Source organism: Mangifera indica, chromosome 17 (assembly GCF_011075055.1).
Source record: "Mangifera indica cultivar Alphonso chromosome 17, CATAS_Mindica_2.1, whole genome shotgun sequence".
Taxonomy (NCBI): Eukaryota; Viridiplantae; Streptophyta; class Magnoliopsida; order Sapindales; family Anacardiaceae; genus Mangifera; species Mangifera indica.
Window position 1 is genome coordinate 5,554,316 of NC_058153.1, and position 9,901 is coordinate 5,564,216.

The following is a 9,901-nucleotide window of genomic DNA, read 5'->3' on the forward strand; positions in this document are numbered from 1 at the left end:
GGTTTTTGTTAGGGGTATTTTAGTCAATTCTAATTTCTATGTATTTGCTTATGCATATGGACAATTTTTTTTTTTATGTTACATTGTGTTTTGGATTTGAGAACTTGTGTTTCTATATAGGATAATGGATTATTTATTTTTGACATCCTTTGAATGCTTCACGAGTTTATTTACATAAAATATATTTTGGTCATTCTAAAATTATGTGTATGGATGTTAAGTGAATACATGCTTTTATAGTCAATATAAGTGACACTTCATTATGGAAGACAATACTTCTAAAGAGGGCGATACATATACATAGTGCACCAATTTGTGACAACCCCATAGTTTCTTAACATTTAGTGCAAACTCTATTTCAAATTCATACCAATCATTTATAAAAACAAAAAACAATAAAAAAAACAAAATTATTAACTTGTATTCAGATGAATTTATTGTTATATTTTTCTATTTTCAAACAAAATTTGCTTAAATACTTAATATAAATAAGATGAAACGGCAATTCTTTACCTTAGGATAAAGATGTAATTAATATTATTTCGAATAATAATATTATTTATCTATTTTACATAAATATATATTTATACATATTAATATTTAATTTAATATTATTTTATTTTTAATTTAAAATAACTTAATTATATAATAATATATATAAATATATATTTATATATTTAAAATAAATATATATAATTTGATCCATATAAAACCCTTTAACTTTTTGAACTGTTGGTTAAATTAAAATCAAACATATCAAAATTTATTAATTTAATTAATTAGCCTTTATTCTCTTCCTCGTTGGTGTCCGCATATCTCCCCAAAATTTGGTCGCATATGGTGTTTTTGGTTCCTCTGCAAATCGGACACATTATATCCTCTAATAACTGTCTGTCTCTTGAATTAGGGTTCCCACAATAAAACAGAAATTTACCCCCAATGAATAAAACATAGGGTTTTCTTTTCTTAATCTTATATTTTTTCGCCGTCAATTAGGATTCGAGTAGTTTTATCTGATTCTGCTGTTTGATTGGTCGATCTGGTCATGGATTCGCGAGATTCAACGCAATCAACCAACGCCAATAACTCCTCTGACGATGATGGTGTTCTCTTCGGCACTGCCACTTTAGCTAAAGAAGCCGCTCTCTACTTTCAGTCTCGAAAGTTCGATGAGTGCATCGATCTACTTAATCAGCTCTTGGAAAAGAAACCTGACGATCCTAAGGTATCATTATTCATTTCTTTCACTATTTACGTCGAGATTCTATTTGAAAATCTACACGGCTTCCTTTTTTTTTTTTGCATGTGGGTAATGTTTCGATCTTTTAGTGATACTTTATTGTTTAGAGCAAAAAATGCTTATGGATTCTGTTAGTAATTTATTGTTGTATTACTACTTGATTTCAGTTTATCCCTAGTTGACAAATTTTGTTGATGGCCCTTAGTCGTTAGTGAATGATAATTTGAAATTTTATATTTTTTTTCTATTCAGTTCTGTCAAAATTCTGGTTAGTTGGAGTATTAATAAGTTAAATTTTTCATTGTGGGTACTCCATAAGTTATATCATTAAGTATGAGCTCATTTGCAAGTTAAATGTAATGTTAATATTATGAAGCACATCGAAATTGTGATAAGCGTAGGTGAAACTTTTTCGTGCTTAGTAGCTGCCTTGAATAGAAACTATTTTTAATGATTGAGAAAAGAAAAAAAACTACTATAGCCTAGATTTCCTGCTTAGCATAACAATGTTAGGAGCCAAAAGTGTGGCCTCGGTTATATGGGTTTGGTTATGACGTGTAACATTATATCTTTTGGTTTGGGGTCATGTGTACTATAATAGCTTTCCTTTTGCAAATTTGTTCCCAAGATGGTTTTCTGATTTATTGTTTCTTTTTGGTTTCAAAGAGATCCTAGCCACAATCAAAATTTTATTAATGATTGTGTTGTCTTTAGAATATTAGAATTTGATTGTTTTCATTAAGATGTGTATTTATTAATTTTCTACTACATGCTAATGAATGAGTAAGATAATTTTGTGAGCAAGTGCTCCATGGGAATACTGAAATGATGCAAAGTGCTCGTGTGGTTTTATTTGTGTTTTGAGAGGCCAACAAAAAACTCTATGCAGTGTATGTGATGGATTTGGTGATAATTACTATACATTAAGTTGTGAATCTTTTTTCTTGCTGGGATGGATATTTTTCCAAAGGAAAAGTGACCATATTTATTAATATATCTGACTACTAATTTAATATGATAATAAAAGTATATATGTGTTATATGAGGATGAAAGAGTGACACTATATGCTCTATGGAAAGGTATATTATAATAAAAGGATATATGTGTTTTGAGAGGTATATTATCATTTCAAAATTAAAATTATGTTTGATTTGGATTCTGTGATGTTGGGATCTTGGTATGCTGATCAATTTACTCAAAAGTTCTTGAAGTAAGTGGCAATTGATTTATGAAATTTGATCCTGATTCATTAATACTTGTGTAGTTTATTTCTAAAGCATAATCATTGTTGTTTTCATGATCATAGAGTTAACAAAATAGCATCGCTGCAATGGTCTTTAGGCCTGTCTAACTGCACTTTGGTGAATCCTTAAAGTTCATGTATAAAAGAATTTTCTTGTTTTTATCAGATTCTACATAACATTGCGATTGCGGAATACTTCCGGGATGGTTGTACAGATGTGAAGAAGTTGCTTGATGCACTTAATAATGTGAAGGTATGATACTATTTTTTTTCTAACTGGGTTTAATGAATGCAGCTACCCACACTTCGACATATCAACCTTGAATTGTATATATGCATCATGCCACTGAGTTTTATTTTGTGGAGTGAACAATTTAGCTTCCTTTTGTGTACAGAAAGCCTTTTCTTTTTCCCTATTTGAAAGCAATGGAATTTTCTTCTTTTTTTAATCAATTTTTGTTGAAATTTTTACTCTTATCATGTTCAAACCTCAACACATGATCAGAAAAATGAAAAATGAACATAGGAAATAAATTGGATTACCATGTGCAGGAACTTGGCCTTTTCCTTTTTCTTTTTTGTTAAATATTTGAATAATCTTGTTAAGCTTCTGATGTTTCTCATCTATATAAAAGTGAAAGAAATAAATGAATGTTGTTAGAATTTGTACTTATGGTATTGTGGTTATCATTTCTTTCAAATTTAGTATTTTCTTCTGAGAATGTAACCGTGTTTTGTGTTTATATGTGGAATGACTTTTTCTCCTTTTTAAATAAATAAAATAGAAATAATTGTTTGCTTGCTTTGGCCTCCCTGGCTGCTTCTGTATGAATAATAACATGTTGATATAAATTAACAATCTAAGCAGTGGGGGATTTTTGTTTCATATTAACATCATTATTTTTTCTTCTTTTCTGTTGAAGAAGACAAGTTTGATACTCTTTATTGACTGAGAAGAGGTTTCTCGTTTCATATAATTTACTTTAGCCAATCAGCATTAGATAATGACCCTTACTCCGTTTTTTCTTAACCTGCAATTGTTAGATTTTACTGTTAGTGGATTAGTTTTGGATTAGGTTTTGAGAAAATAATATTAGTCTAATGGAATTTGATACCCAGAAAATTACAAATTTGTATTATTTTAAAGCTTTGTATTTTCTTTATTATATTTCATCAATTTTATTAAGAAATATGCCAAGTGCATTTCTTATTTTTTTAATAATTTGAGTACTAATTTTGTTGATATTTATATTTGCAAAAAATTGATCTGAATTGCTTAGATTGGTAGGATTGGGTGTATACTGTTTAAGAAGCTGAATCTGATTAGATGTCCATAGAGATTTCTCTAGCTCCATGTAGTTTGGGCTTGAATGTTAACTGGGTTCAGTTTATTTGTTCTCCATTTGTGTTTGTTCTCTCATGACGGGTTACACTTTTGTTGCTTATTTTCTGTGTTAATTTTAAATATCTGATCGGAAAGGATAGTTCATAAGAACATACATATGGCTGTTAGGAAAGATTTAATGATTATATCATTAATTTACATTGATTCTGTTATAATTGATAATCATCTGATTTTCCTCAATTGGTCTTGGTTTAGAAGAGAAGTGAAGAACTTGCTCATGCATCTGGGGAACAGGTGGAGAATTCTGACAATCTTGGAAACAAAGTTATTGTGGGTTCAAAAAGCAGTAACACATCAAGTCATCAATGTTCTGCTGCAAATGGTGGCAGTTTAGTTTACATGGATGAATTTGACAGTTCTGTGGCAAAATTGAACATTGTATGTTCCCTTAATCTGTGTGGCTAACTTATTGATCCTTTTCTGTTGAGTAAAACAAATTAAATTTTTATTTTTGCCTTTTTGGATTGATTTGTTTATTTTAAAATTGATTTCGGATAGGCGGTTATCTGGTTTCATCTACAAGAATATGCAAAGGCATTATCAATACTAGAACCTTTGTATCAAAATATTGAACCAATAGATGAGGTATGGGAGTTTTTTCCTCCTGACTGTTTTATTTTGGCTGCTGTAATACTGTGTTAATTGCTTTTCTGTCTGATGTGCAGTCGACAGCTCTTCAAATTTGCCTCTTGTTGCTTGATGTTGCTCTTGCATGCCATGATGCATCAAGATCTGCTGTGAGTAATTACATCATATTGTGTATTTTTGCATTTTAAAAATATTTTCCGTGATTTATTCTAGTTTCTACCCTTTTTCGTTTAAAGAGTTGAGTTCTATATGAAGTAATATTGATAGTTAACCTTAAGCTTAAGCTTCGTACTCCATCTGATGGAAGGATTTCATGCCATGGTTCTTACTTCTACCTTTTAAGTTTGTATGAGTGGAATTTGGAGAAAATGAATCTGCTTGGCAGTAAGAATCTGTTTGTATAAACCTTTTTAGACTGTGATCTTGGTTTTCACACAGCCTGCCAAACAACTTCCACCATTAAGTGGTACTGTTGGAAGGTACAATTTTGATAGTTTCGGATGATTTTGATTTTTCTGTGAAGGTGTTGATAAATTATTTGAATACTCCTGTGTTTATATTGAAATTGATGTTGTCTGGTAATGTGCAATTGAGGGCACTACTTTTGCTATATTTTGTATGTGGATTGGAAGTAGCCCCAAAATTTTGAGCTTGATGAATATGAGGGAAGCCGAAGGAGTCTTGCATTACCAAAATAAAAAAGAAAGTTTTTTCATGTGATCATGTTCATTCTGCATTGAGGGAGAGAGCGGACAAGTATTTTACCTTGTTTATAAGCATTGAATGCAGAAGTTTTGGTATAACTGGATATTGGAAAGGATGATTGTAAAGAGCATGCAGATGCCTGCATCTAACTTATGTATGGTGACAATAATTAGCATGAGGAAATAATTATTAGTTTAGATATTTTGAGAGTGTAAGTTCATTGAAATGTTCATATGTTTGGTTCTGTAATTTTGTGAGCCTCGGATTGATGATGGATTTCAGTATTTGAAATTTAATATGTATGATCTGCTTTCTCATTGAGTTGATTTTATATTAGCAAGTACCTCCTGGCTGGAATTTGAGGATTTGATATTGGAGTTTTAGCTCTTTGGCTATTGAAATTTTGATAGCTTTATTTTTATGTTAATAAATGTAGAAAGGAGGAAATATCTTTTTTCATCTGGATATTACTGAGAAAAGAAAAGTTGTTTTTGTCGTCATTTGACACAATATGGCAGCCTCTTGAGGGATGGGAGTCATGATTCCTGGATGATGTGTATGGATTAAATTTGGTTCACAGTTATCTTAATTCTTTTTATCCCTGTTTCATTGCACCTTTATGTGAACAGTGTGAAGTTATTTTTGGAAACAAATGCTGCTTGTACAATCATTTTCTGAGGAAGATGGAGTATTCATTTAATTTAATCATTTTTTTTTTTGACTTTGGGTGGTAATCTCTAATACTTTAGTCCTCATTGTTAATGTAGTGAATGTTAACTAGTGTAAGTTGCTCAGTTCAATATGCAGATGTTTAGGTAGTAATTTTGTTTAAAACTATTCCAACCAGTGCTTTAAGTTATATTATGTAAACTTTTAGTGGTAATTTAGTATAACACTATTCCAACTAGTGCTTTTAATCATGGTATGTAAAATTTAAGTGTTATTTTTTTTATCAAGTAATGAATTGATATTTAGATTTATGATTACTTAAAGTTCCAGGCAATTATGAACAAAACTCGCTGGACCATTCCATAGATATTGTGATGATCTTCATATTTGTTGTGAACCTTTTTGGTTTGTGATGATTACTGAAGTTTATTTGTATCAAATATCTTGTTTTCTTTGCAGTTTGTGTCTACTTCATTGAGTGGATATTAAAATCTTGTCAATTGTTATTCTTGATGTCCAGGATGTGTTAATTTACTTGGAAAAAGCTTTTGGTGTTGGTTGTGTGAGTCAAGGCGATACTGGAAGCATGGTACAGCAACAATCTGCTAATCTACTTGCAAAATATTCCTCTGTTCCAACCAGTTCATCGATTGCAGATGGTTCTAATTCTGATTTATCTGCCAGTGTAAATACTTCCGAAAATCAATTAACAAGAACTTTATCAGAGGAGACACTTGAAGATGATACTGTGTTAGCATTGTCGACTCTGGAGATTGGTCAGAATTTAACAGGGCCGATTGGTCAGAATTTAACAGGGCCGATTGGTCTTTCTTCTGTGAATGAACTATCGAGGACCCTAGTTGATAAGTCAATCTCTACAGTTGATTTGAAGCTCAAGTTGCAAATCTATAAGGTTCGTTTTCTTCTTCTCACTAGGAACTTGAAGCAAGCAAAGCGTGAAGTCAAGCATGCTATGAACATTGCACGTGGGAGGGATTCCTCCATGGCTCTCTTCTTGAAGTCCCAGCTTGAATATGCTCGTGGGAACCACCGCAAAGCTATTAAGTTGTTGTTGGCATTAAGCAACCGGACTGAGATGGGTATTTCAAGCATGTTTAACAACAATCTTGGGTGTATTTACTACCAATTTAGCAAGTACCATACATCGTCAGTTTTATTTTCCAAGGCACTAAGTAATTCTGCATCCCTCCGGAAGGACAAGCCTCTTAAGCTGTTAACATTCTCCCAAGATAAATCTCTCCTTATAACATATAACTGCGGTGTGCAATATCTGGCTTGTGGGAAACCAATGCTAGCTGCTCGTTGTTTCCAGAAGGCGAGTTTAGTTTTCTATGAACGGCCTCTCCTGTGGCTTAGACTTGCTGAATGCTGTTTAATGGCTTTGAAAAAGGGACTAATTGTGGGAGGTCGGCCTCCATCTGACAGATCAGAAATCAGAGTTCGTGTTATTGGAAAAGGGAAATGGAGGCATCTTTTAATAGAGGATGGTGTTTCTAAAAATGGGCACGTGGATTTTGCAGAAAATGATGACTCATTTTTGGGCAGTGATGGGCAGCCCAAGCTTTCATTATCTCTTGCACGGCAGTGTCTCACTAGTGCCTTGCACTTATTGAACTTTCCTGACTCAGGTTATTCAAAGTTTGGTTTGCCCTCTAATCTATCTGTGGAGGAAAATGAATCCAGTGAAGCAGCATCTTCAAAGAATTCAAACCACAAAAACTTATTCGGCATTGATTCCAAGATATCAGTAAGCTTAGGTCAGGTTACTACAAATGGGGATGCGAAAGAGCAAAAAGGAGGCACAACTCTGGAGATCACACAGAATTCTGCGTCCTGTTATGAGGATATCTGTAGAAGAGAAAATCAGATGATTAAGCAAGCTGTACTTGCAAACTTGGCGTTTGTAGAGTTGGAACTGGAAAATCCTGCAAAGGCCCTCAACACTGCAAGGTCTCTCTTGGAACTTCCAGATTGTTCGAGAATTTACATCTTTTTGGGTCATGTATATGCAGCAGAGGCGCTATGCTTACTGAACAAGCCTAAAGAAGCTGCAGAGCATTTCTCAAAATATTTGTCTGGAGATGATAATGTTGATTTGCCATTCAGTCAAGAGGACCGTGAACAATGGCAAGTGCAGAAAAATATTGATTGTGAAGATTCAAATGGAGGATTGCTATCTTCTAAGAATCCTTCTCCTGAGGACTCAGAAGAGATCATCTTTCCAAAGCCAGAAGAGGCACGTGGAAACCTTTATGCAAATATTGCCACAACGTATGCAATGCAAGGAGAACTGGATCGGGCCCATCAGTTTGTGACTCGAGCATTGTCCCTATTACCCAGAAGCACAGAAGCCACCATGACTGCAATATACGTGGAACTCATGCTTGGCAAGTCGCAAGAAGCTATTGCCAGGTTAAAACAATGTAGCCATGTGAGGTTCCTCCCCAGTGGTCTACAATTGAGTTAAGTCTTGCTGATGATTGTACTCGTGGTTTGAAATTCTTTGTCTGGTGGAATCCACCCTTGGTGCTAGTTACAGGTAGTTCAGCGATCCTTCTAGAGGATTTGTAACATATATATAGTTCAATTTAGAGAATAAAATTTTTTCTGCTCATTTATCTTTGATTCTAGGTTTCATTAATCCCTGGTGAGGCTGGGTTTTGGTAATAGCGAATGCCCACCTTTTACTTTTGAGATGAAGTTCCGGTTGGGATTCATTGTGTTTTAGTGGCTAATCCATGTGGTATTCAAGAAGAAAAGAAAGATGATGTGCACTTTTTTAGATTGAAACCAAAGAGACAGGGAGGTTCACTTTGGATTTGAATTACAAGTTAACATTTTCCTTACAATTGCAATGCACTCTCATACTTTCTGTTTGCCTTGTATACTGTTGGTTTCGTTTTTTAACATCTGTTGTAATTAGGCCTCTTATGATTGTTCCGAAATGCAGTGCTTAATGGCTGTGAAGTATCTGGATGAATTTACGAGAACTTGAAGGAATTCTTATTAGGTTTGTTTGTAATGGAAGATTTTTTGTAAGATCATTGCGGTGTAATGACTGAAATACATGCATGCCTATGAACATTGCACATCTAGACCCCAGCGATAGCGAAACTCGCAGAATAATAAAATTTTTGGAGAGAAGTTTGGGTTTGAGCTTTTGTCACGATTAGTGAAATCTTGATTTATCAAATATAATAGTTGAGTCCAATTATTGTATCTCGGGTTTCTCTATCCGATCAAGCTGAATATGGTTCTCAATAGCTTAAAAAAAAAAAAAAATTTAACTTTCAGTTTGTTTTAATAGCACATCTTTTTCACACATTACCCATCAAACACAAAATAAGATACTATAAGGGTTTTTGGTTTGGGTAATATTTTATTACCAAAATTTAAATATTATCTTAAAAATAAATTATTTGGAAGATCATTAAGTATAAATGATTATTATGTTTAATAAAATTTGATAGATATAAATAATTATTGTAATTGGTTAGAGGTAATAAAAGAATACTAGTAAATTATTTTACTTCAATGTTTTTAAATATAATTATTGTAAAATATTTTTTTATATTAATTGTTATATAAATTGAAAATAAGGTTAATTTTGTCTTAAAAAATTAATAAATAAGAATATAATTATAATAAAATCAAGATTTCATGGGTAATCTTTTAATTTTTTAGATGAAATTGATAATTAGATTATCATCCATATTACTTGTCACATCAGCATTGATAATAGAAGATTATCGTAATATTTTATTACTGATAATCAAATAAAATAATGTAAACAATAAAAGATAAATTATTAAGATAATATTAAATAACTGGAAACTATAATACTCCTATAAGTGTTCCCATAAGGAAAAAAAAAAAAACACAACTAATTTCAAAAGGTACTGTAGAGCAATATCAAATAAATGGAGGTAAATCAAATTAGAGAAATGTAAGTTGCTCATGTGGATTGAAAGCATGTGTGAAGATATTTGAGTCATTTGATAATCCTAGGAAGCTATGTTTCCATTGCCC

The 9,901-nt window shown here is 32.4% G+C and overlaps 1 protein-coding gene across 3 annotated transcripts; it reads left to right on the forward strand.

The window, feature by feature from the left end:
• Nucleotides 1–751: 751 nt before the first annotated feature.
• On the forward strand, nt 752–8,717 carry LOC123200649 (CCR4-NOT transcription complex subunit 10-like). Of its 3 annotated transcripts, XR_006498650.1 has the most exons (7): nt 752–1,225; nt 2,651–2,737; nt 4,085–4,267; nt 4,388–4,474; nt 4,555–4,626; nt 6,372–8,411; nt 8,504–8,717. XR_006498650.1 is itself a non-coding variant. In XM_044615954.1 (6 exons), the coding sequence occupies exons 1-6, from the start codon at nt 1,046–1,048 to the stop codon at nt 8,337–8,339; spliced, it is 2,577 nt and encodes an 858-aa protein (XP_044471889.1). In that variant the 5' UTR covers nt 752–1,045; the 3' UTR covers nt 8,340–8,717. The 3 variants fall into 3 exon arrangements, 2 of the variants coding, with proteins under 2 accessions (XP_044471889.1, XP_044471890.1); XM_044615954.1 differs by having other exon boundaries at nt 6,372–8,717; XM_044615955.1 differs by having other exon boundaries at nt 4,088–4,267; nt 6,372–8,717.
• The last annotated feature ends 1,184 nt before the right edge of the window (nt 8,718–9,901 follow it).